Source organism: Camelina sativa, chromosome 18, assembly GCF_030686135.1.
Source record: "Camelina sativa cultivar CO46 ecotype springtype chromosome 18, ASM3068613v1".
NCBI lineage: Eukaryota > Viridiplantae > Streptophyta > Magnoliopsida > Brassicales > Brassicaceae > Camelina > Camelina sativa.
This window is the reverse complement of record NC_141897.1, coordinates 13,355,958-13,383,073: the sequence shown is the minus strand read 5'-3', so window position 1 is coordinate 13,383,073 and position 27,116 is coordinate 13,355,958. Positions and strand designations below refer to the sequence as shown.

At 37.2% G+C, this 27,116-nt stretch overlaps 5 protein-coding genes across 6 annotated transcripts; 3 read left to right on the top strand and 2 right to left on the bottom strand.

Moving 5' to 3' along the window:
• Positions 1-349: 349 nt before the first annotated feature.
• LOC147922875 (transcription factor GTE12-like) lies at positions 350-1,809 on the bottom strand. Its single transcript, XM_087497823.1, has 2 exons — positions 1,768-1,809; positions 350-1,258 (listed from the first exon to the last, which is right to left on the bottom strand). Exons 1-2 carry the CDS (start codon positions 1,807-1,809, stop codon positions 350-352), a joined length of 951 nt encoding a protein of 316 aa, XP_087353949.1.
• On the top strand, positions 1,703-4,953 carry LOC104760970 (protein root UVB sensitive 6). Of its 2 annotated transcripts, none has more exons than XM_010483976.3 (13): positions 1,703-2,195; positions 2,299-2,397; positions 2,502-2,615; positions 2,745-2,816; positions 2,892-3,002; positions 3,104-3,223; positions 3,457-3,558; positions 3,653-3,725; positions 3,866-3,949; positions 4,032-4,096; positions 4,181-4,282; positions 4,378-4,551; positions 4,636-4,953. In XM_010483976.3, the coding sequence occupies exons 1-13, from the start codon at positions 1,878-1,880 to the stop codon at positions 4,705-4,707; spliced, it is 1,506 nt and encodes a 501-aa protein (XP_010482278.1). In that variant the 5' UTR covers positions 1,703-1,877; the 3' UTR covers positions 4,708-4,953. The 2 variants fall into 2 exon arrangements, with proteins under 2 accessions (XP_010482278.1, XP_010482277.1); XM_010483975.3 differs by having other exon boundaries at positions 1,707-2,204.
• Positions 4,954-5,239: 286 nt separating this feature from the next.
• Positions 5,240-12,242, bottom strand: LOC104760968 (methionine S-methyltransferase). Its single transcript, XM_087497531.1, has 12 exons — positions 11,823-12,242; positions 10,778-10,971; positions 10,321-10,527; positions 10,111-10,206; positions 9,485-9,673; positions 9,205-9,393; positions 8,881-9,117; positions 8,563-8,697; positions 7,658-7,975; positions 7,349-7,528; positions 6,081-7,025; positions 5,240-5,832 (listed from the first exon to the last, which is right to left on the bottom strand). Exons 1-12 carry the CDS (start codon positions 12,043-12,045, stop codon positions 5,536-5,538), a joined length of 3,210 nt encoding a protein of 1,069 aa, XP_087353657.1. The 5' UTR covers positions 12,046-12,242; the 3' UTR covers positions 5,240-5,535.
• A 9,122-nt stretch (positions 12,243-21,364) lies between these two features.
• On the top strand, positions 21,365-22,374 carry LOC147922874 (uncharacterized). Its single transcript, XM_087497822.1, has 3 exons — positions 21,365-21,653; positions 21,735-21,956; positions 22,042-22,374. The coding sequence occupies exons 1-3, from the start codon at positions 21,432-21,434 to the stop codon at positions 22,372-22,374; spliced, it is 777 nt and encodes a 258-aa protein (XP_087353948.1). The 5' UTR covers positions 21,365-21,431.
• A 2,351-nt stretch (positions 22,375-24,725) lies between these two features.
• On the top strand, positions 24,726-26,719 carry LOC104760966 (uncharacterized). The gene is made up of 4 exons (XM_010483973.3): positions 24,726-24,908; positions 24,992-25,248; positions 25,841-26,157; positions 26,256-26,719. Exons 1-4 carry the CDS (start codon positions 24,877-24,879, stop codon positions 26,376-26,378), a joined length of 729 nt encoding a protein of 242 aa, XP_010482275.2. The 5' UTR covers positions 24,726-24,876; the 3' UTR covers positions 26,379-26,719.
• Positions 26,720-27,116: the final 397 nt, after the last annotated feature.

Below are 27,116 nucleotides of genomic sequence, written 5' to 3'. Positions count from 1 at the left end.
ACTGGAACCGATCCGATTAGATTCGGTTCTCTTGTGGATAATAATTTCACTATCCAAAATACCCGATACCCGAATGGATATACCCGAACCCGAACCCGAACCGAATACCCGAACGCCCAAGACTAGAAGGAACTGAAGCATATATCGTTTATTGATGTAAAAAGTTGTCTAATATATTCCTGTCATGTCATACAAGTTTTACGTAGTTAAACCAACGAAAGCAAAATAAAACACTGTTACAATAAAATCAAGCCAATAAGTAATTACACGAGACTGGAGTCTCTCTCTACTAGCTAGATCTCTCCTTCCTCCTTATCTTCTACAAGTTCCGGCCAATAATCCTCAAATCTTAAAAACAGACCAAGCTCTTCAAGGCTCCGAGTTCTCTTGCCAGATCATAGGATCCACCACAGAGTTTGACCATATCCTTCTCAGTTTCCAAGTTGTTTACAACATTGAATTTGGCTTCTTCTGCCAACTCCTCTAGTGCAAGCCGTTCCCTGCACAGCACTTTCAACCTGGCGGCTCTAGTCTCACTTTCAATTCTAGCTTTCTCTTCACGTTGCCTTGTTTCTAAAAGTTGCTTTGCTTTCTGCATTCCCAGCATCACATCAGCCTTGTTGTTACTGCCACCACTCTCGTCAATGAGCTCCTTTCTATATCTGGCTTTCGCGATAGTATCTGCAAATCGAATCCTGATTGCTGCCGCACGAAGAGCCTTGGGATCGAATTTGCTCTCAGTCTCAGGCTTATCCTCTTTCGAAAGAGATGAAACCTTTTGGCCCAAGTAAAAGCTCTCACAAGCTTTCTTCTTAATCACCGGTTCCCATCTGACCTCGAAAACCCTAATAAGCTTCTTAGCGTTCTTGTGAATCGGATTCTGAGGAGGATAATAACGAATCGCATTCTCGTAGACTAGTCGAACATCTTTGGGAAACTCTTCAGCAACATTGACGTAGAGATTCTTGGCGAGTTTTGACTTGATCGTGACGAAGTCCATTGGCTTCGATATAACAGAGAAGTAATCAGGTTTTTCAATGACGAGCTCCTCGAAACGCGAACCAAACCATTCGTCTCTCATCGATGTTAGTACCTTTAGACACAGATCATACAAGGACGACGACGACTCGCCATCCAGATCCAGCTTTTGCTTCTTCTTCGTATTTTCCTGATCATCATCACGCTGCTCTTCAGCTTTACGCTTCTTGCTCGATTGATGATTGACTTCAGAGCCCTCAGTTTTGTTTCCGTAACCATTCTTACATACATGATTGAAAAAATCCCCCGACAGAGAACAACAACAATTTTATCGGAAGAAGAACGTCTTCGTTAACAAAAAAAAAAATCTCAAAAAAAAGTTCTCCGTTGTTAGGAATAAAGAAATAAGGAATTTGTTTGCTGCAAACTGAGAAAAAAGTGGTTATATACACATTAGGGATTATTAGGGTTTTTTGTTTTAATTATTGTGATTAGTACTAATTATAGCTATTGTGATCAAGTTAGTATGGATGATGATTAGGGTTATGTTATAATCATTACGATTAGTCCCTATATGTATTTCCTTTTTTCAGTGAGTAGCGAAGTAAGTGTAAATAATTTAGGAATCTTGTTTGCAGTTTCGTTTTTTTTTGTTTTTTTTTTTTATATAGTTTAATTATATTATTTAAATATATAAAAAAGTGGATAAATATATTAAAAGAAAAAAAAGGATGCAGGTGAGATTAATTTGATTGTGAAACAACAAGTGGAAGAACACAACACAACAACTGGTCTCGTTTCCTCCGCCGTAGAGAGAAACAGAGACTCCATTCAAAATCCCTTCATCTTCTTCTTCTTCTTCTTCTTCTTCGGATCCTTCAATTAGATTCTCAACAACAATGCCAAGCGTCAAGCTCAAACATCATTCTCCTCAACCTGACACCATTACCTCCTCCTCCTCCTCCGTCCGTCTCCTTTCTCGCGAAACTCTCCGCATCAGCGCCTCTCTCGCTTCCCCTCCCGATGATGACCTCCCTCTTCTCTCTCCTCCCTCTCCCGATTCTCAATTTCTTCATTCCACTCTCAGATTGATCTGCTGCGAAGAAATCGACGGCCGTCGGTTTAAGTATGTCGCCGAGACCGATGGTTCTTCTGGCGGATTCAAGAAGAACTCAGTTCGTTCTATTAGCTTGCACTCTCCTCAGACTCCTTTTGATGTATGCCAGGTTCCATGGATTTAAAACCTATTCCTTTTGGTTGGTTGATGCTCTTTGAAATTTGATCAATTAAGTGAAATGTGTTCAAATTGGTATTTTGCAGGAAGTGGGTTCGTTTCTTAGATCTTATGTTGTACCTGAAGGCTTTCCCGGGAGTGTTAATGAGTCTTATGTTCCGTATATGACTTGGAGAGCTTTGAAAGTATGATTCTTCTTTTGAGTTTTTTTGTTTGTTTGTTTGTTTTGTTTAGAATTCTGTGTTATTGATTGATCTTTTTTGACTGTGTGATGATGATGATGTTGTAGCATTTCTTTGGTGGAGCTATGGGTGTGTTTACTACTCAAACTCTTCTTAATTCTGTTGGAGCTTCGAGAAACAGTTCTGCTTCTGCTGCTGTTGCCATCAATTGGATTCTCAAGGTTTGCTTTTTCTCGTTCATGCATGTGGTTTGTTCAATTGCATTATATTTAATGTGTTGCAGTAGTATATTAATCCTTTTATGTGATGACTTACTCAATCATTGTTGAATGTTATATAAATTTTTGTAGGATGGTGCTGGGCGTGTTGGAAAAATGCTTTTTGCGCGGCAGGGAAAGAAATTTGATTATGATTTGAAACAGGTAGTTATTTGGTTTGATGACTTAAACGGGTGTTCTGGTTGACTATCTCACCTTCTAACTCACTTTGGCTTGCAGTTACGGTTTGCCGGTGATCTTTTGATGGAGCTTGGTGCTGGTGTAGAGTTAGCGACCGCTGCAGTTCCACATCTTTTTCTTCCACTGGCTTGTGCTGCTAATGTTGTTAAGGTAGTGTCATCATCTTTAGTTACTCATAATTGCTAGTATTAGTTTTCAATATTTTTGGTGGTGTTAACTATCAGTTTGTATCTTGCATTGTTTTATCACAGAATGTTGCAGCTGTAACATCAACATCTACTCGTACACCGATCTATAAAGCCTTTGCTAAAGGAGAAAACATAGGAGATGTCACTGCTAAGGGAGAGTGTGTTGGTAATATTGCTGATCTGGTATGACCTTTTTCTCATTATCACTTGGGTGTTTTGTTGGTTTAATCTATCAAGCTGAATGAAACATGGACTTTTAGAAGCGATATTGCTACTTGTCACTAGTGGCTCTCACAATAGATTATGTTTGATCTTATTAAGTGCTTACTGTATCTTTTTGATGTTATTAAGTGCTTACTGTATCTTTTTGAGCTCTAAAATTTTTTTCATTTGTTATGATTTTTTTCTACGAGAAGATGGGGACTGGGTTTAGCATCCTGATATCCAAAAGAAACCCTTCTTTGGTCACAACCTTTGGTCTTCTATCATGTGGCTATCTCATGAGCTCATACCAAGAGGTATAATCTATCTTTGTTTCAAGTATATCTCTTTTACTGCTCTTCAGGATTTCTGGATTTTTTGTTTACAAAGACGTCGCTGGTTCCCTTTCAGGTTAGATCTGTAGTATTGCATACACTAAACCGTGCGAGATTTACAGTAGCAGTGGATTCCTTTCTCAAGACTGGTAAGTATGATGCTTTTGGTAGTATGCAAATGAGTACTCCTATAGCTCCAATTTTCCCACTCCCCAGTATTTTTTTGGCCAACCTTTTTGAGGTTAGACACATTCAAACTTCACAGATTGAACTTTCTATCTATCTGCAGGGCGGGTTCCCTCACTGCAGGAAGGTAATATCCAAGAAAAGATATTCACTTTTCCATGGGTGGATGATCGGCCCGTGATGATTGGTATGTGTTGTTATCTGTTCCTAAGAACTTATATTCTTGTTTTGTTAACATTACTAATATGGATTTTCATACCATTTGGCAGGAGCCCGATTTAAGGATGCATTCCAAGACCCCAGCACATATCTGGCAGTAAAGCCATTTTTCGATGTATGCGTTTTGTCCTTTATGTCATATATCAAGCTGAAACCTTTTTGGTTCCATATTTGACTTAATTCTCTCTTCTTATGGCAGAAAGAAAGATACATGGTAACATACAGCCCTACCAAGGGTAAAGTGTATGCACTGCTCAAACATCAGGCCAACTCAGATGACATTCTCAAAGCAGCATTTCATGTGGGATAATTTTTCCATCTATTATATCTTCAATCTGTGGAGAAGATGTAATTAAGGCCTAAATTTTCTCATTTGGTTGCATGATAATATCACAGGCACATGTGCTTCTTCATTTCATGAATCAATCAAAAGATGGTATCCCAAAATCGGTGGAGCAATCAGATCCTGCTTTTGCTCCTATGGAGTATGAGCTTGAGTCTCGGATTGCTGAGTCGTGTGAAATGGTTTCTACATCATATGGCATCTTCAAAAGCAGGGCTGCAGAGCAGGTAACTTGGTAGAAATCTGTTGTATACTTCTATGTTTTTTCGAGTATGCAATTATTGAAAGAGCTGGATCGTCCATATTGTCAGGGTTGGAGAATGTCAGAATCTCTGCTTAATCCTGGGCGGGCTAGGTTATGTCATGTGAAGGAGGGGGAGTAAAACAATGCCTGGTTAATCGGCTTTTATAGTAATTTCACTGCACACTCTAAATTTTGTTGTCTTGGTTTCATGAAGAAAAAACAGGTTTTGGTTGGTACACGTTTTTATTAACCATGCTGTAAAAAAATAGAATGATATGTAGCACTTGTAAATTGTGGGAATGCCACTGGTGTAATTTAACAGTTGAATCTTCTTTGTGTACCACTTCACACCATAATTGTCAGTTTGTTACACGAATTTTATAAACATAGAAGACTTGCGGTTCACATTGGTGGAGGTGCAATCAAAACCCAACTTTGTATCCATTTTGAAATCCTTAGAGAACCTATATAACTAAGTTCTTTCCAGGTACTTGTATAAACAAGTTTTTTGACATCTTATTAATGATTACGTTCTGAACTGTAAAAATAATCGACCTTAAAAGATATATTCAAGGTGTTACATATTTTCTCCAAATTTCAGATCAGACGCATACTGTAGTCGAAACTCGAACATTGTAGAGACAGCCCAAGATTAGATATAAACGAGAAACTTCAGAAACAAAGAGACTTATTCACATTAAAATACACAACAAACAAAGTCTTTGCTATAACCGTTTGTGAACAGAGTCACTTGTAAGTCCTTTATTAGCATGAACAGATCACGCTCTGAAAAGAGAAACCCGATATGAGGCTGACCAAGAAACGGGCACGCGAATTATTAGAAACAACAGAACAAAGGAATGCAGAAGTATAGCGACGAGCAAGTCCAAGAACCAGCAATGCACAATGACCCCTTAGTTCAAGTTCAAGTTCAAGAAGATGGTAGCGTAAATGAAAGAAGCACGTTTCAATTAGCAAGCACGCTTTTAAACTGAGCTATTGATTCAATAGCCTTGTCAAACTCACTATCCTCCAATGCAAATGAAAAGCGGCAGTAACCAGGAATTCCGGTCCAGGAACCGCTGTTCAAGCAAACACCAGTATGACTGAGGAACACGTCCCTCATATTTGAATCCGTAAGCTTGACTTCCTGTCCATCTCCTGCTTTCACCTTTACTGTTTTGTTGAGATATGCTTTCGGCTTTGCCACCATTGAGATTCCCGCTGAGGGTTGGATAACCTCCCAACCAGAGTTCTCTAATACCTGTTTCCAATATTTCACAAAAAGAAGATTAACAGCCTAACACCATGTGGTTATAAAATCAACATTTACTTACTCTGCTGCATTGTTAACAAAAACATGAAAATGAACAAATTCATCTACAACTACTTTAACCTTTTGTTTGTTTGCTTTTACGTTTTATTGTGTATTTTTTCCATATGAAATCATAGCCTTAACCATGTGAGAGATTTTTTTTGCAAAAGAAAGTTTCTGAAGGCAGGAATGAGTACCTCTTTTAAGCGTTTGGATCTGCCCTCCAACGTTTTAATGGTTTCAGAAACGGCATCCAAAAAGTCACCCGACTTCTCTTCTTTCAGAGCCAACATCTTCTTAGCAGCATATTTCACAGTGCTGTGCGGTTTACTCAGGCCTGGGAGGGTATGGAAGGCATCAATGACAGACTGATCCAAAACTAGAAACCCGAGTTTCAGAGCTCCACTGAGTAAATTCAAAGAGAGACATCCAAGAAGCGAAACTGACAAGGATGAATCCAATTTCGACAGAGCATTCTTCAAATCCCAGCTAGTTGCACTGTATTCTAATCCGGAGAATGAAGTATCAATGATGACCTTTGCTCCAAACTTAGCACAAGTAGCCAATAATATATCCATTTCCTCATTGCTGTACACCAAGCCTGTAGGGCTAACTGTTGGTCCAGATATACAAACCCACGGCTTCTTGACAGACTCGAGTGCTTTCGTTAGGCTCATTTCCGTCAGCTTAAAGCCATCACTAGACTCAGTAGGCATATTGACAACATTAGCTTTTAAAAATTTGGCAGCAGCAACATAATTTCCATTTGTGCCAGCAGGTAAACAGAGTGTTCCACCTTCTTGAGCGCAGCACATGACCAGTTTATTGAATAGTGCTAGTGAGCCATCAGCATATACAAAGCCTGTGCTGCTTTTGGTTGGAAACCCATAATTACTCCACACAAACTGCTTAATACTTGGGTTGATATCAACTTCTGCTTCAGATATGTTCTGCCTCACAAAACTTTCAAAGATTGCAGCCTTAACAGATCGTGGAATTGGCAAGAAACTTTGATCCACGTCCATGTGGATTAGAGAACTGTCGTCAATCTCAGTGACTGAAAGCTCAGCATCTTTCAGAATAGAAACGGCTGAGCTTGAAAATCCAATGATCTCTTCAGACTTTGCCTTCTCACTTTCCCTCTACAAGACACATAATAGAGAAGTGCGTAGAGAAGTTTCAACATTACAATGGACACACTGGTTTAACTTCGTTCCACAAACGAGCTTAATTTAGATTTTTTTTTGTTACTTCTATAGGCCGGGATTGTAAGGTTTAAGGTGTCATAATTACAAATCACTAAATGTCAAGATTTAATTAAGTATACCATAAGTCTTTTTTCAGCCGGCCTCTTTTTACAGGAATTAATACTATGCAAGTCACAGTCACTGGGGGACAAAAAGTTAATTGAATTCACCCTGAGAATAAATATAACAGGTATGTTAGGACAGACTAAACTACATACCTCAGCGGGGGCATGACGATCAGCAAGCTGGAAAGCCAGTAGCTCATGGAAAAGGCAACCATAGTAGTATTGACTGATAATAGCAGTATGACCTTCTAAGACTTCCACAGTTTTGGATAAGGCCTTAGAAATGTCATTCACTTCTGAAATGACAAATGCTACTTCTAAATCTGAATAGACCTGCAGAACGCACATGACACTACTTTAAGAGCTTTAAAGAAATGAATCTCAGAGTTAATTATTTTTCAATTAAATGTCATAGAACACAATGCAAACTTGTCACCGATGTGGTTGGACGAAAACTTTTACCTTATTCTTTACCAGACCGCAGATAATTGCTGCATGAGAAGGTAGTTGATTTTCAGCGAGATATTTTAGTACTCCATTGGATGAAGGGAGGCTAGACAATTCAAAGTGATCAGATATGTCCAAGAAGAGTCGACATCCAATTTCTCTCGTCACGTCCAACAGGTGCAAAAACGATGAACTGGTGATGACTTCAAATGGAGCCATTCCAGTAACTACCACCTGTGGCTTTAGTTTCTTAATGAGTTCTATCATCAGATCAGACTGGTGCGGGGATTCGATGACTGTGATTTGATCATCTGGTTTCTCCATGCTAGTGTCCTATAATTAAAGTTTCCGGTTAAGCACATCATAAACAGAAATCACCCATCAATAAAATACACAAGAACATCAAGTAAAATGAAATCTTATGGCAGAACTTTCATCTATAAGAATACCAAGTGCATTTCTATTAGTAGAAGAATATACGAACCAACTATTATTCTTTCTCACAGCACAGTAACTAAAATTAAATCCTAGTCTCACATGGTATACAAATCCTCATAAACAAGGAGCTTTTGCATCTCAATTGTAGGTAAATAACTCTACACCATCTATGATACTCTAGTTATCATTTAAATTTAGCTACTAGTTCCTTCTCTCTACACTCGAACTACTGGCTTTCCACTTCTACATTAAATGACTGATTATTTTGTTTTTATCTTGACTTGTTAATTTTCAACTACTTCAGTAAGAATTATTATGTCCTATTCCAGCTAGGAAGATATACCCACTCATTACACTAGGTGACACCTTACTCAGCATCATAAAAGCATCCAACTGGGTAAAAGCGCAATGCATCACTTGCATCATTTCGTTCCAGAATACAGTAAAGTACAACTAGTAGATATGGATATAACAATTTTTACCTCAATGGCTAAAGAGGTTAGCCAGCTCCTCGGAAGTTGTCGAGTTAAATGCTCATCAACAATTGCAAGTCGAGGGGAGAATAACCGAAATGCACTCTCGATGGCTACAGCCCTTGATGGAAACACGACAATGTTCTTGCAAATGCAAACAAAAAGAAGCAGACTCAGCTATGATGGGAAGCTTTTGCGTAAAAGAAAAATCACAATGCTAGACATTTTATGAGTCCAGAAGTCTCAAGTGTTTCATTCTTTTTCATTCCACGAGATCTTTTAAAAAATGTTTTAAAAGAATAGAAATACAATAGAGAATAGTCTTACATCCTGATTAATCGGAATACGGTGGTATGTCCTCATAAAGCCTGCAATTAGACTGCAGAATCTTTTGCTGCCAGCTGGAGGTTCAAACGGGAAATAGGAGCTATTTTTCAAGACACTAGCAAGATAGGCTAGAAATGGAATTTTCTCATCAGCCACAGCTTCATCCTCGAAAGATAAATCCAGTGAATTACTGATTTCTTGAAATCCATTTTTCAAGAAGTCAAAGATTATCTTAACCTGTCAATCATACCACCTTAATTGATTACTATGTTGTTCATAAAACATAAACATGTTATCTAAAAGAAAGTTTATTTATCTACCCACTTGACTTGGTTGGCGAAGCTGACAACTATAAACCGATAAAGCATGGGAGATTCGTCCACCAGACTTTCCATAGGCCCATGCGGTTCGAGCACAAATTGGTTGGTCTCCGGCAAGTCCCATAAAAAACTCAAAACGATGAGGGCTGCTCCTCTCAATTTCAACTAATGCCGAGATATCGGTATCTGCAGCCTGTAAACACATGTCAAGTGGCCATTGTGGAGGAGCATGTTCTTTCAGACTTTAATGAAATTGTTCTTTCAGACTTTAATGAAATTCTTACCTGAAGTATTTTAGTTTGCCACATCTGTGTAACACGGACTCCTCGCCGCTCAAACAAGCGTCTACAGACACCTTGCCCAGGACGACCACCCATGTTGAATATCATAATCCCTGCAGGTTTGATGACAGATATTCCCTCTTCCACCGCTCTGGCAATCAAACCTAAGCCAAACTGATCTTCAACAAAACCCTGAATATTGATACAAAAATTATCAAGCATCAACATTAACAAAAGTAATATGATCTATCATTTACACCTTTTAGAGTAAATAAAAGCTAGAGAATGTTTCATCGCAGGCAACAGAAGAAAGAGAGGATGTTATGGATTTTACAGAGACAAGAAAAAAAATTCTTATGTAATTACTCATCACAAACATACCAAACTTAGGTTGAAATGCGATATGGCAGGCATGCATATGACTGGCTCAATAATGCTAGCAAAATCTCACAGTGTCATGCACATGAATTTTGATAGAAAAGGAAGAGAAGAAGCATCATGGATTAGACAATTGAAGGATATAACATGTAGCTGGACAACACCAAAAGAGTTCTAGGTGCTAGCTTGCTAACGTACTACAGATACTTTCAAGAGTAATTTTGCAGGAAAAAAACAAAAGAATCCCTTACCTGAAGGGCACAATAGTTACTCAGCGAATGGAGAAATTCCTCACTTGCATTTTCTGTTATCAGCTTAGACATTGCCTCTGGGTTTGGATTAAGAATCTGCCACAAGAACATTGCATCAAAGGAAGCACACATAAAAGGAATTCATTAATTTATAGAAGTTTAAACTACTCCTACACATATAAGATATGGAGACCAGAAGGAAAAATTTACCTGAGGTATGCATCCTACAATTCTCTCGAGCTGAATTTTATTATCTCTGCAATAACCAAGCAAATCAGATTCATAGAATTCCACTCTATCTAATAAAGTTTTCTTCTCGTCGTCATAGACTGGTTCGCCATCATCATCAAGAGCGTTTAGGTACAAATTTATCCAAGAAATTTTCACAGCTCTAGGATTAATATCAAGCCCATATACCTGCAAAAACACGTAAATATGAAGTTATAAGCTTGACACTGGTATGCTACTGTGAACTACTAAAAACATACCTAAAGCATATCCAGGGTATATATGAGGGCAATAACAAAAATAGAAACAATAATCATACTAATAGATGACATTACTACAGTTATTTCCCTTTCTACGAAGATGAAAACATGTACTCCTCTGACCCAAATTGAAAGCTTCAGTAGTGGTACTTCTAAAAATTCAATGAACATATACTGACCTTTGAAGGCAACCACTTAGCAGCTATGGCTATTGATATCCATCCATTCCCACAGCCAAGTTCAGCAATAGTCTTATCCTTGAAGATGGTGTCAGGATGTCTATTAAGTCCTTCATAAAATGTGAATGACCAGTCTTCTGGAATAAAAATACTAGGAATGACCATCATGGTTAACTTTTTCCTGGACTGAAAACCTGCAGAAAAGAGAGGAAGATGTATTGGTGTCTGATACAAGCATGGTTCCTAATTATAAGGTAGCCAATATCAGCTGCAATAGGATGTTAGAGATACACGGCAAGAAGTTCCTAGAAAGAAAAAAAGAATTTCCAACTGCTGATATAAATCTTAAAACTCCGTTGATCATGCCTTCTAAAATGACTCATAGCAAAAGGAACAGTTTGATATTAAATCTGTTTGTCACAGTGCATAAGCCTAAAGCTGATATGATCTCCCAAATGTCTGGAATTCAAATATCGGCGTTGTTTTGATTGCCATGATCAATGTTTTCCAGAGCAAACTTTTATGTTTGAAAGTCATAATCATGGTGGTACATAATGACAGATGTTGAATCATTATAGAAACTCATATGAGAATGACAGACAACAATAGTTAAAAAAAGATACAAAAAAAGAAGTGAAACGTGCAGTTGACTCAGTGTTACTAAGAAAACGACAAAGGGACCTCGAAAAGCTAAATTTATAGTAAATCGTTAGCGTATTCATTGGACAAACAAGGCGACGTGTTTGTCGATTACTCGGCGATTGCAGTTTTAAAACGACGAAATTGCCACCGGAATCATCCCAACTTCCCGGAAAATCAAGAAAACAAAACCGGATAATCCAGCGACGAAGAAATGGATCACGAAGTCAACTAAACAAACTAATGTGAGATCGGATAGATAACTCTTAAGAAAATCAACCAAATCATTACGCGCAGCTCAATCAAATCCATTTAACAACTCATAACAACATCTAATCACAAGAACAGAACAAATACTCAAGGATCGTGTTAAAAAAGGAATCGGATCGAATGAAACTACAAGTACCTTCGTATTGATCGAGGAAGATGTCCTGGATATGGAAATGGTAGGTTTGGAGAGACGACTCGGAGGATCCGACGCGTTTGTAGATGTCAGAGAGGAAGATCCGAGCCTTGGATCGAGTTTTCGGATCCTCGAGCCGCTCCAGGACCGATCGCAAGGCGCCATAAGCTGCGTCGCCGGATTGTTTGCACTGGTTTAGGAAATCGTCGACAGAGAGGTCCGCCATTATCGTCAACAAGTGATCGGAGTGAGTTTTAGAAGAGGAAGAAGAAGAAAAAGTGAAAGTGTGGGTTTGGGTTTGTGACTAATAAAATTAATATAAAGCATTTTGTGGCGTAGGATGACCTTTTGACTAATAAAAAATAACTATTTTATTTTTATTTTTTATTCATATTTGTAAATTGTAAAAGTCTTTTTTGTCCCGAAAATGAGACCAAAAACATTGCTTTCGATATAAAAAGGGAGGACAAAATTAAAAAATAGATAGAAAGTTTGATTTTTAAAAATAGAAAGTATGTAGTCTATAATATAAGATAGATGTTATAAACCACTTAATCATAGACTCCATAACCAAGCCCATACACGATCCATGTTTTGAAGCCCATCGGTCAAGACCATAAGGCCCATCGGCCATAAGTTTTAGTCTATGTCGGTTTAAGTGTTTGTGTTTCCTATTATGATAAAGCCTAATCCTTTACTATATATATGTAACCTCTATTCAATTCTATCAATAAGAACAAGAGATATACCTTCGAATTCTCTAGTTTCATAACACGTTATCAGCACGATTCTCTAAAACCAGCTGAGAAAAACCTGAGAAAAACCCTTACCCTAAAACCCTAAAAACCCTAAGACCGCCGCCGCAAAAGGTTCTTGTTCGTCCAAGCTCGGCGATCGGTTACTGTCCGTGATTCGTCAGAGTTCGTCCAAGTTCGTCGACGACTACCGTTCGTGATCAGATTCTCGTCCGCGACCAGTTTGAGTTCGTGGTCCGATTTTGTCCGGGGTAAGTCTTGTTCGGAGCAGCAGTCCAAGTTCGTGATCGGTTCTTCCTGCTACCTAGGCCGAGGTTCGTGATCAAGAGAAAAGTAAAACCGAGGTCTTTAGCTCCAGGTTCATATCCAGTCAACCCCAAAAGGTGGAAGGTAAACAATAATCAAACCCCTTAGAACCTATGAAATCAAATCTGATCATAAGAATAATGGAACCCTAAATCTACAAGTACACAATCAAACAAACAAGTTCTTAAGTTCAAAATCCTAAACCCTATAACTTTAAAACTTTAAAATCGGTTGTTATAGGTTGTTTAGATTGTTTGCAATTGAACTGTTCATGTTATGATTAAAATCCGATTATGATTGTTTGATTGTTTGAGAATTGGTTGCATGAATCCTTAGATCTAAACCCTAGAATCCGAATTGCTTTAGAGTAAAAGTTTGATAGGGTTGCTTGTTTATTGCCTGATTGCTTTATGTTATGCATGCATCCATGAAACTAAAATCAGAATTTGTTTAAGAAAATATTGATTAAAATTCGGCTGCATACGAACCCTAAAATCCTAATCAAATTCGGAATCCTAGAGAAATTCTAGTTTTCCTAAAATTTGTTGTTATCCTAAATTAGAAAAGGAAAAGTTAAATAAAAGGAAAATTTAAGAAAAAGGAAATTTAGTAAAAAGAAACACTTTGCATGCTAGATTAAATTTGTTGTCTAGGATTGCTGTTTCATGCATAATAAGCCACAAAAATTTGAGTATAAATAAGCATGGCATGGTTCGGTCTCAAATACCGCATGGCCTTAAGTGATTGGCATGGTTCGATCTCAAATACCGCATGACCTAGAATATTGATTGCATGGTTCGGTCTCACATACCGCATGCTAATGAATGGATGCATGTTCTGTTTTGTAGATGGCAAAACTTAACAATCTCTCCTATGTTGCCCTTAATGTTTCTGGAGATAATTATTTGTAATGGGCATTAAATACTAAGATTAACCTGAAATCAAAGAACCTATGTGAGTGAATTAAGAATGATACTGATTGCACTGAAAAATAGATATAAGGCGATCTTGCATATACGCCATGATCTTGCTGAGAGTCTCAAGAACCAATACCTTACAATAGAGAATCCTCTCGAGCTTTGGACAGAGTTGAAAAACATATATGGACACCAAAAGACGGTGCTCCTACCAAAGGCTCAATTTGATTGGAAAAACTTAAGGATCCAGGATTCCAAAACCGTGGATGAGTATAACTTAGAGCTATTTAAGATAGTCTCAATCCTTAAAGTTATGTGGTAAAGAGGTTACTGAGAAAGACTTGCTAGAGAAGACATTCTCGACTTTTCACACCAATAACATACTGCTTCAGCAACAATATCGTGAAAAGGGTTTCAAAACTTATGCAAGTCTCATCTCTTGTTTGCTGCTTGCTGAGCAAAACAATGAGTTGTTACAAATGAACAGTGCAATGAAACCTCCTGGTTCTGTCTCATTACCGGAAACCCACAAAATCGATTTGATATCAGCAAGAAAAATCCTAAAAAGCCTAAAGAGCCAAAAGAGACTAAAGAGTCTAACTATGTCCATAGGGACAAATGTGGTCGTGGCCATGGGAGAAGTGGACGTGGTGGTCCTGGTCGTGGGACCTATCAAGGACACAATTTTGGTGGTCAAGGCCTTGGTAACCGATTCGGCTTCGGCCGTAGTCGGGATAGAGGCCGCGGGTTATTTAAACCGCAACGTAAGACCAAGTCCACTTGCCATAAATGTGGTATGGAGAACCACTGGGTAAAGACATGCAGAACTCCTAAGCATCTTATTGATCTCTATCAAGAGAGTCTAAAGAAAAATCCAAAAACTAACTTGGTTCATCTCGATGGTGAAGGTTATTTCGACCATGAGAATGATGACCAGTTAGATTATGAAACCTCCGAATGTTTAAGAGAGGATAATTAAAACTCAAATGTGGTCTTGATTTAATTTTATATTTTATGCTTTGCATTTGATTGAATTATTATTTGGAATATTATTTATGGTTTAAATTCAATTATTTTATTTCCTTCAATATACTATTATTTGTTTATGTTTAAAACATAAATTCTTGTCCATTATATAAATGAGGACAAGAATATAATTGTGGTGGATAGTGGATTAAGCCACACAATTTTGAAGGATAAGAGATATTTTGCATAATCTGCAAATATTAGCATAATAAGGGTATATCAAGATTAAAGGCTACGGCCAGACACACATTTTGAACTAAGTGATGCTTTATATTCACCCAGATCAAAGAGAAGCTTACTGAGTTTTAGAGACATTCCTTTGAATGGTCTACATGTTGAAACTAAGGGTGAAGGAAACCAAGAGTTCCTATATATTACTGAAATCACCCAAGGACATAAGAAAGTCCTAGAAGCTATACCCGCACTAGCCACTGGTTTATACCATGCTAAGATAAATATGATAGAATCTATTGTGGCAATGAACAAAAGGTTCAATGAACAATTCACTTTATGGCATGACCGGATTGGCCATCCGGGTTCTAACATGATGCGTAAGCTAATTATAAATTCAAATGGGCACACTCATAAAGAGAGAAGAGTTATCCCTAAAAATCTCACATGTGTAGCATGTACACAAGGGAATCTCATTATAAAGCCATCACCAGTAAATGTAACTAAAGAGTTTTTCCACTTAAGACCATACGTCTAGATAGTGCTGGTGAATTTACATCCCAAGCGTTTAATAATTATGGTATTACCATGGGGGGAAGTGTGGACCATCCTATAGCACATGTACATATAGACGAATGGATTAGATAAATCCTTCATTAAACGCATTAGTTAAATTGCTCGACCATTACTTATGAGGTCGAAGCTTCCTGTGTCGGCTTGGGGACACGCAGTATTACATGCAGTAGAGCTTATACGCATCAAGCCATCTAGTGAGCATAAATATTCACCATCCCAATTACTAACGGGTCATGAGCCAGACATATCCCATCTAAGGACATTCGGGTGTGCCGTTTATGTACCGATTGCATCATCACAGAGAATAAAGATGGGACCTCAAAGGAGGATGGGAATATATGTTAGATATGATTCTCCCACCATTGTTAAGTATCTTGAGCAAACTATGGGTGACTTATTTAAGGCCAGATACGCGGATTGTCAGTTTGCTGAATCCGAATTTCATATGTTGGGTGGAGAGAAAGACAAGCTGGTCAAAGAAATAATATGGAATCAAACATCTTTAAATTGGCAAGATCCTCGGACTCTAGCCTGTGATGCAGAGGTCCAGAAAATTATTCATTTACAGAAGCTAGCTAATCAATTGCCAGATTCCTTTGCTGACCCAAAGAGAGTAAAAAAATCGTACATACCAGCTTGTAATGCACCAGTACGTATTGATGTTCAGAAGGAACACAATAATCAAGTTGCTACAGAGTCTAAGCCACGTTTGACACGAGGTAGACCATTAAGTTCCAAAGATAAGAACCCTCGGAAATCTAAGAAAGGTGCAAATAAATCTGGGGTTAAGGAAATAATAGACATGGCCGCGGCAAATGCTAAGGTACCGAATGAGGTTTGGGACGCTAAACCTCAAGGTCCTGAAGGTATTGATAATAATTAGATCTCAATAAGTTATATCATGTCTGAAATTCAATGGAACAGAAAAGATATCGACATCGATGAAATATTTGCATGCAAGGTAGCACTTGAAATAAATGAGGATCATGAACCCACGTCTATATTAGAGTGCACTCAAAGTAAAGATTGGCTAAAGTGGAAAGAAGCCATTGACGTGGAGTTAAACTCTTTAAAGAAGAGAAGTGTGTTTGGTCCGATCTTAAGGACAACACCTGAAATAATGCCAGTTGGACATAAGTGGGTCTTTGTAAGAAAGAGAAATGAGAATAATGAAATCGTGAGATATAAAGCATGGCTTTTAGCACAAGGATTCTCTCAAAGACCGGGAATAGATTATGAGGAGACATACTCCCCTGTGATGGATGCAACGACTTTTAAATATTTGCTAAGTCTGGCTATAAGAGAAAAACTAGATTTGCGGTTAATGGATGTTGTAACCGCATACTTATATGGTCCACTGGATAATGAAATTTATATGAGATTACCAGAGGGTATTGAGCTCAAAGATAAGAGTGGTTCTCGAGAACAATACTGCATTAGGCTGAACAAATCCCTTTATGGACTGAAACAGAGTGGTCGAATGTGGTATAACCGGTTAAGTGAGTATTTAGCTAAAGAAGGCTATAAGAATGATCCAATCAGTCCATGTATATTTATAAAGAAGTTTGCAAACAAAGGGTTTGTAATTATAGCAGTGTATGTGGATGATTTAAACATCCTTGGTACCTCTGGAGAAATCGCCCAAACAGTAGAGTATTTAAAGAAAGAATTTGAAATGAAAGACCTAGGCAAGACAAAATTCTGTTTGGGATTACAACTTGAGTACAAAAGAGATAGAATCCTTGTGCATCAAATGGCATATACAGAAAAGGTACTCAAGAGATTTAATATGGACCAGACTCACCCATTGACCAGCCCAATGGTTGTAAGGAGTCTTGACTTGGATAAAGATCCATTTGGTCCAAAGAAGGACGATGAAGAAGTTCTCGGTCCTGAAATGCCATACCTCAGTGCTATAGGAGCGTTAATGTTCTTGGCTAGCCACACTAGACCAGACATATGTTTTTCCGTGAACCTCCTAGCTAGATTTAGCTCTTATCCTACCCAAAGGCATTGGGACGGAATTAAACATATATTACGTTACCTACAAGGAACACTTGATTTGGGTTTATATTATACTAACCATAACAAAGAAGGTTTAGTTGGTTTTGCTGTTGCAGGTTATTTATCTGATCCACATAATGTAAGCCATGAGTGTGTATGGTTGAGTCGATGACTCAACATATCAGGACAGTTTGTGGCATGGCCAAAGATAAGGAACCAACGGTCATATATGAGGAAAATACCGCTTGCATCGCACAACTTAAGGAAGGATACATCAAGGGAGATCGGACAAAGCACATCTTACCGAAGTTCTTCTTCACACATGAACTACAAAAGTCCGGAGAAGTTCAAGTGGTGCAAGTTCAATCATGCGACAACTCAGCCGATCTCTTCACCAAATCATTGCCGACTACAACATTCAAGAAGCTCACGCACCAGATTGGAATGCGGAGGCTTAAGGACTTAGAGTGATGCTTGAAACAGGGGAAGTGATGTGTGCTGTACTCTTTTTCCTTCACCATGGTTTTGTCCCACTGGGTTTTCCTGGTAAGGTTTTAATGAGGCAGCATCCCCAAGCACATTGCATCGATCCCTTAGCATCGGCATGGTTATGTCATCCAGGGGGAGTGTTATAAACCACTTAATGATGGACTCCATAACCAAGCCCATACAAGGTCCATGTCTTGAAGCCCATCGGTCAAGACCATAAGGCCCATCGGCCATAAGCTTTAGTCTATGTCGGTTTAAGTGTTTGTGTTTCTATTATGATAAGGGCTAATCCTTTACTATATATATGTAACCTCTATTCAATTCTATCAATAAGAACAAGAGATTTACACCTTCGAATTCTCTAGTTTCATAACAATAGAGTAAATTAGTGGGTGGAATTAGAAACTAGTATTAATCAAACTTTTGAAATGATTTATTTGAAATGACAGCTTTCGTACTATTTAATCATAATTTGAATTTACCAAAATTTTAATTTCATGGTTTTAAGTGAAATTGAAGCGAATTTTGATGACAAATCTCAGTTATTTCTTATATATTCATCTAAAATTGTCAATATATTTGATGGGGAAAAAAAGAAAGCTATGATGTAACAGAAATATATAAGAGAATAAGTACTTCTTGACTTCTTGTTAACGTTACTAAAAAAAAGAGATACCATCACGAAGCAAGCAGAGCAGTATCTCAAGAGAACTCTAAAGACGATATTTTATCGCCCATAAGTCTAAAAAGACATTATAAGGGAATAAGCTTTTAGAAGAAGTTTTTTTTTTTTGTTGTTGTTTACTATGCATCTTGGAAATCTCTAGATCAAAATGTTGGCATTATTGGTCACTTCATAAGTGGAATGGAACCCATCTATATATTTAAAGCATATACAATATACCATGGAACCAACTTACTCCGTAGTGCAACAATTTCAGAGACTTGGGTATACTAATTAGAGTAATATTTTGTTGGGATTCTATAGCCTTTTATATATATGAAGACAAAACAACGAAGACAATGGCATCCGCGTATTGCCGCGACGGAGAACTCATGAGCCAGTATTACTCAAGTTCAATCCAATGATGCCGAAGATCTGATGATGAAAAAACGTCAGTGGAGTCCAAGAAGATGGACATGAAGAAGGTATCGACGAATCCGACAAACAAGAACACGATTTGAATGAATCCAACACGACTTGAAGGAATCCTTGTGTCACACACAATTCTTGTGTTGTGACATCGACGAACCGACAAGAAAAAAAAATGAGCTGACTCAACGGTGGAGTATAACACCGTGATGAATACCGAAACCAAGATGTGAAGATGAGGACATGATCAAGTTCAAGTTGGACATTTGCAAGCGGCATGCTCCAACTTGAGGAAGGGTGTTAGGATATTCTAGGATATGATTATACCAAATCATATCTCTTAGCTTGGTAATCAAGGAAAAATCTTAATCATTTAATATATGATTTGATTGCATATATTTAGGAAGATTTACATCTACCATTTAAAGAAATATCTTTGTGTATATATGGAGGCTTATGGCCATTGATAATAATAATAAAAAAAAAAAAAAGTTTTCCAAATTATGTTTTCTTGACACAATGTACGTAGTCATGTAATATCCTAGAACAAAACTTTGTAAAAGCTTATATAATGAATTACCTACTACTTTGACGACAAAAAAAACTTATTTATAAATAAAAAAACTCAAAGTTGTTATAATTTATAAGTTGAAGCCTAATGATTTGAGGCACATACACAAAATAATTGAGTATTCTTTGACTTTTTGTAGTATCGTAACACTACAAAAAAACATGGAATTGGTTACTGCAATTTACGACTAAAAACACAGTCGCTAAATTTAGCGACTGAATTGCGATTGTTTAGCTACTGAATGGCTACTAAAATAAAATAGTCGCTTAGTAGACGCTAATTGGAGACTGATGCATATTGTCGTAGTGTAGTCGCCAATTTGCGACTAATTTGGAGACCAGTTTGACAGTCGCTAAAAGATTGCGACTAAAAAGCTACTATTTAGTGACTGCTTTAATAAATTTGGGCCTTAACACAATTTGGGCCGTGACAAAACACGAAAACCCATTTTTCGTTTTCTTCCCCGAACAAACCCTAATCTAACATTTCTTTTCTCAATTTCTTCTTCTTCTTCTTCTTCTTCGAGACGAAACGGCGAAACCTCAAAACCCTAGATCTAAACCGTAAACCCTCCTTCTTCCTCTCACTCGACGAAACCGTAAACCCTTGATTGCTGGAGTAAAGAAAAGAGGCGGAGGAAGAAGAAACCCCTCTAATCGAACCTCTGGAACCTCACAAACGGCGAATCACAGACCCGCCAATCTTCCTTCCCAATATACCTTCACACCGGCGAACCATCGAGTTCCAGAGACTGATTCTCAGGGAACTCCTATCCCAATCCTCCAGCCTCCAGCGAGACCTACACCTTCTTATCGAGACTATCCACCTCCGACAAATCTGTTCCAGCACTCGAGGAGCTTTCCCGGAACATCCCCTTTCGGCGAAGATCCAACCAGGCATCCTTTTCCTCAACCTCTCGCCTCCACGACGAATCCACCAGAATTCTCGAGTCAACTTCGAGAGTCTCCTCAACCGTCAGTCACGAATCATCATCGATAGTCTCCTCAAGTCTCGAATCTACATCGAGAGTCTCCTCTACCTCGACAGTCTCATCGACCACCCTTTTCTCAACCTGGTCAACCTCGAGCAGCTTCTGCATCGCTTCACAGTTCTCAATCGCAAAACTCACATGAGGAAGAAGCTGATTCTGAGGATGACGGTGCAAGGGAATCAAATCTCCCAGCTGATGTACTCGCTTCTTTACATGACATGCTTGTCCAACCAGGCCGTGAGAAGTATACCACTGTCCTCTCTCCCTCATTAGAGCGTGGAACCACTTGGTAAGAATTTGGATTAGAATTTTGTATTTTGGATTAGAATTTGATTGTGTTTGTTTGTTTGGATTAGAATTTGATTGTGTTTGTTTTTTTGTGATTAGAATTTTACTTGATTGATTGATTTGTTTGTGTTTGAAGGTTTGGTAAAGACAAGTCATCACTTACCCAAAAGATTACAAAAGTGTTTACAAACAAGTTTGATGGTCCATATTACAGTTGGGGTTGTGTTCCGAATGCAAGAAGAGAAGGTTACTTCTTGGAATTCGCGGTAAACTTCTACTCCTTTCAATTTGATTTCTGTATTTATAGTTTTTTTTCTTGGTTTTTTTACACTAACACTAGTCTTCTTTTGTAGAAAACACACACCTGGGATCCCTCTCTAACCGGTGTGGTTCAAGCAAAGTTCTATAGCATTTGTCAAAACCGTATGAAAGACATGGTTTCCAAGGCAGCAGCTCAGCGAGAGGAAGTGAAACCGAGGTGGATTGAGAGAATTCTTTGGAAACAAATGTGTGACTATTGGAACACAAAAGAAGCCATGGCAAAGAGTGCAACCACTTCAGCAGCTCGAATGTCTGACCGTAATGGTCTTGGCCCTCACAAGCATGTATCAGGGCCGAAGTCTTACTTACAAATCGAACAAGAGATGGTGAGTTACATCATAAACTTTTCATTGTTTAATTACTTGACATCAAATGGTTCCTAACCTTTTCATTGTCTAACATTTCAGGAAGTAGAATTGGGAAGACCGCCAACTATTCCTGAAGTTTTTCTCAGGACTCATACCAAAAAAGATGGTACTTTTGTGGATAAGAAAGCACAAGCAGTTCATGAGACATATAAGAAAAGAAGGAAAGCTAAGTTGGCTGCTCAGGATAATGATGAGTCTTCAGATGGTACTTCACGTCGATCAAAGTTATCTCACGAGGAGGAGGATGAGCTCTTTCTTCAGGTAATTTGCTTCTTTCTAATAAGCTATTAAGTTTTTTATTGTTAAGTAATTATAATAACTTTTTCTCTCTGTTTTGTGTATGGAGTCTAATTACATAAATGATAGAGGAACATACTATGGAGTTGGAAGCCTAGGAAGTTACATCAACGGGAAGCGGAAGAACCCTGGAAGCTCTTCTACTTTCACAACCCTACAACAACAGCTTGAAGACGCTAACCGCAAGATAGAGGAACAAGCAGCTCTACAAGCAGAGCGTGACGCAGAGGCTTCACGGGTTGCAGCTGAGGCTTTACGGGTTGCATCTGAGCAACAAGCAGAGATCTCACGCTTAGTGAGCTTCCTCAAGACTAACCCAAACTATGTCGCCTTCCTCGAGTCTCAAACCAATGACTCAAACCCTGCTGATTTTCAAAGTTAGGTTCCCTCATGTAATATTTGCTTGTTTATTTGCTTGGATATTTGGATGTTTTTTGGAACTTTTGCAACTTTTGTAAAAACATGGTACTTACATGTTTAATTTCATGGTACTTACATGTTTAATTTGAATGTCTTTGTTTAATTTCATGTTTTTTATGTTTTAGTACATGTTTTCTTAATCAGTTTTGGTATTACAAAATCAAATAATGCATTTTTACCAGAATTTTTTTAAAAACATGATAATTAAACAGTCGCAAAAAAGTCACCAAAACGTAAACAAAACAGTACCCAAACAATCGCAAATGAGTAACATATCAGTCGCTAAAGTGTTGCAATTCAGTCACAACTTTAGCGACTGTTTGGCGAGGGAAGAGCGACCCCAATTATCAGTCGCCAATTAGTAGCTCCATAGCAACTTTTTAGCGACTGATTTTTTTAGTGACGCACTGTTTAGCGACTACGTATGTCAGTCGCCAATCAATCGTGACTAAGTAGTTAGCGACTGTATAGTGACTGTTTTTGTAGTCGGTAAATCCATGTTTTCTTGTAATGTAATGGATAATGGATTATATTCGATGATATCATCATTGTTAACTCTCTCTATCTCTCTCTCTAAATAAAACAAAGAATGATAAAATAGATGGTGTTGGGCCTGTTGGCCGGTGGGGAATCATGAGTGTAACTTATATAAAATATCTACTTGTGTTGATACATATTAATATGAAAATCAATCAATAATTTATTTTAAATAACGAGGAAGAACGTTATGGTTGTTGTTGTAGAATCGACTTTGCAGCAATCACGTGAAAAACGAGCAGAGACAGACCAAGTCTAGACCCGAGGAAGGAAACAAACATTACTGATTCCGATAATGTCTTTTGGTTTTTTCTAGCGTTCACTATTTTAATTGGATTATTTTTAGTTCTTTGATATAGCTAGCTAGTAGATTACGATTCCTAATATCTACTACGTACGTTCGTAACTTAGCTATTAATTTCCTATAGATTACTATAGTAGATATTACTAATTTTGGCGGGTAATCTGTTTACGAAATCTAATTAATCCTAGAACATAACGATTACATAATTCGAATTGAGAATATTAACAACGAATAATAAAAAGGTATTAACAAATATACATTGATCAAACTATCACTATACTGGTAATTAAAAAAAAAAAAAAACCTAGAGTTTTGTTTCCCAAATATATGAAGAATCCAGTTGAACCAACAAAGAGATGTCACACCGTCCTTAACTTTAGGTGTCTGGAACTTCCATTTGAGTCACAAGACTTTTTAAGAAACTTAAAATCCAAAATCTCAAAGTCAACGTCAAAGTTTCCTATGATAAATTATGTGATTTGATGACACTCTACCCACATTGAGCTCTATTGACACATGGGACGTTGGTAATTTGGTGGTTACATACATAGATGTGACCTTGCTAAGTAATTTGGAGAAAATACGCTATTTGGTTTTATAGCGCACATCTTTTTGAGGTAAGTTACAACTGAATAGTTGCTTTTAATTAACTATATATATATCATAAAAATTAGTTACGAAATAAATAAAGTTGTGAAATGCATATTGAACTTTTTAAAAGAAATGCACACCCAAGAAATTTTATGAAGGGAAGTAAAAGTTTTATAAAGGGTTATGTATAACAAAAATATTAACATTAATATATAGTAACAATCTTTAATTAGAATTAATAATTGAACTTGTTTTAATCAAAGTCATGGCTTTTCAGTTTTCATGAAACTACTATATGGGCACATACGTATTATGGTGAGAGACGCGTAAACTTGTATAAATACAATCGAATATATATGGAACTGTTCACGAACTGTTTTTCTCAAAATAAAATATGAGATATTTTTACTGAATTAATTATAATTTTTTTTTTTGGTTTATCAATGATAGAAAGGGTCTTAAAGTTGTTTACCAGCGAAAAAGGAGTCTTAAAGTGACAAAAGTTATTAAAATTGAGCCATATACATAAGAAAGACGTGTTGAGTAGTTATCAAAAAAGAAACCCATAAATCAATGTGAGGTCCAGGAAAGCATAAATGAATGAAAAATGTCGTGTTTCCTTAGGTTTGAGTGTTGTCTTGGAAGGGTTGGTATTGAACTGCTAGTTCCTGTCCGAAGGAACGGTGCGTACGTGCCTACGGAGCCAAAATCTTTCGGATAATCAGAAAAAAAAATGAAAATAACATTTGTAAACTCATCCAACTTGAAAAACACAAAAACATATATAAATGTATAGAAATTTGTAATTTTCAAGAATGATTTTGAGTAAGAGGAAGATGTATAATGATTTCAGTTCCCACTAGTCATTGCATGTGCTATCTCTCCCTCATTGTCCCACTTACCCACTATCCTGCTTTCAACTCTGTCTCTTTCTCTCTCTCTTTCTTAACCAAATCCATGACTTAAAAATGCAAGAGCGCCACAACATAAGTCTTCACACCCTCCGGATCCCTCAATCTTCCTCTATACATTATGAACGGTCCAGCCCCCTCCAGCTCCTCCTGGTACGTAATAACAATCATGTTCCATATAATAGATATGTCTCTACATTGAAGCTTATATGAAACAAGAAATGCTATACTTTTAGGTCGGTGAGCGAGGAGTCGCTGAGAAGGTATGTGAGGTTCGCGAGTGAGAGCTGCATCCAAGAGCTCTTATCTTCGTCTGAGGCCGGACGCTTTGGGAACGCGTCCAATGGGTGGAAAATTGTGAGGCATGACCCAAACGGTGTCGAGATTTCAAAACGCGACACTGGATCGCTCCACTCGTTTAGAAGCCGTAGGATCCTTACATCAATCTCTCCAGACCAGTTCGTCAAAGTCGCAAATGCCATCGACGCAGCAAGGTATCATTTCTTCTTAATGCTTCCCCCACAACATGCAAATACGTATATATATATATATATATATATATATATATATATATATATATTTTTACACAATATGCTCAATTATGTATGTCCTCAAATAAAAACGATGCTGCAAACACTAATAAGAGACATATTCACATATTTAGGACTCAAGAAAATATTTTTCACATCATTCTCGATCATTAGCTGATGTAAGTATAGAACTATATTTTTGTATCTACTTGTTCATTTCTTAATAAAAATTATGGAAAATGATGATTCATAAAATAGCTTTTAAAAATGGAATTAAGTAGAGGTAAAAGTTAAGTGTATATACTGTAAATAAAAATAGTTTTTTTTTACATTAAATATATTAGTTACTCAATAAATTTTAGAAATTATACATTAGATCAGTTGTTAGAAATAATTTAATTATAGATCTATAAAGTTTGTATTTGTTTTTAATTAACATATGGTAGTTTTGTTTTTTGGTTTCAATTTAAATTGGCACATGCATGGTAGGTTTATTACCTACTTCATTAATAATTGGAGTTATAATAAATAATAACGATTATTGGTGAAATTGACAGCAATGGGAAGGCGACCTAGTGGAAGCAACACATATTAGAAACATAGATGAGAATCTAAGTGTTATCCGTTTAAGGTTTGGGGAAAACTCGAAACCGCTCTTTAGGAAAAGAGAGTTCATTGTCTACGAACGACGTGAGACCATGCAAGATGGCAGCCTCGTGGTGGCGGTTGCGTCGTTACTAAAGGAGATGGCAGAAGGATTGGAGCCGACAAAGAAAAAGGAAAACAACTCCATTAGAGGGTTTTTGGTTGAGTCAGGATGGGTTTTGGAGAAGCTTGACGATAGCTCTTGCATGATTACTTATGTTGTTCAGGTCTTATAAACTTTTCCTCCCTTTTCTTTTTTCCTTTATTTATTTTTGTCTTTAATTTCGTTAATATATGTTCTTTTTTTTACCTTTTTTGTTTACAGTTGGATCCCATAGGATGGTTGCCAAAGGGTTTTGTGAACAGACTAAACACAAAGCTAGTAATGGTTATTGATAACCTTAGAAAGCTTGCTCAAGCTTCTCTACCTTCTCTCCCTCCTCCTTAGCCCTCGCTCTCTCTTTTTATTTTTATTTTTATTTTTTTATGTATACATATTTTTACAAAAGGGTTAAATGATCATAATTAAAAGGCCAACTACTTTTCCCTCGTTGGTTTTCTACTCTATTAATAAACCTTAAACCCGGCCCCTCTCTGGAGGCTAGAGTGACGACTATTTTAGAACATGGGAGTTATCATTTTATTGCAACTAGCTGCTTCCCCGCACAACGCGTGGATTGTGATGTAGTTGGCACTTTTATTTATACACTATATGTTTATACCATTTCGTTTAGATGTGTACAACTGTGGCGTTTATTTCTTATGAATTATGAGGATGTTGTTTCTTGATTTTGAGGATCCAGTATTATCATTGACTGATATTGTTCCCAATACATTTATTATATTTTAGATTTTCTAATTAACTGTTTATGTAAACCCTTCATACGTTGATGTTGCAATAAGAAGTTATTTTTTTAAAAAATAATTATCTTCTGTGTAAGTGATTATGTTTGTATGCTCATGTTTTGGTCTAATATCAATAAGATCGTTTCTGTTTTTCTTTAGCTGGTTTTGAAACCAATTTTGAGTTAAGCAAATAATGGGTCGAATTATGGAGTTAATAAGTAATATAAATTCTTATGTATATATATTGTCTATATGTGACAATAAGTTTAGCTAACTAAAAAAATCTGTAATATTTAAATATAATCTTGAACATATATATATATATTTTATTTGTGGGAGG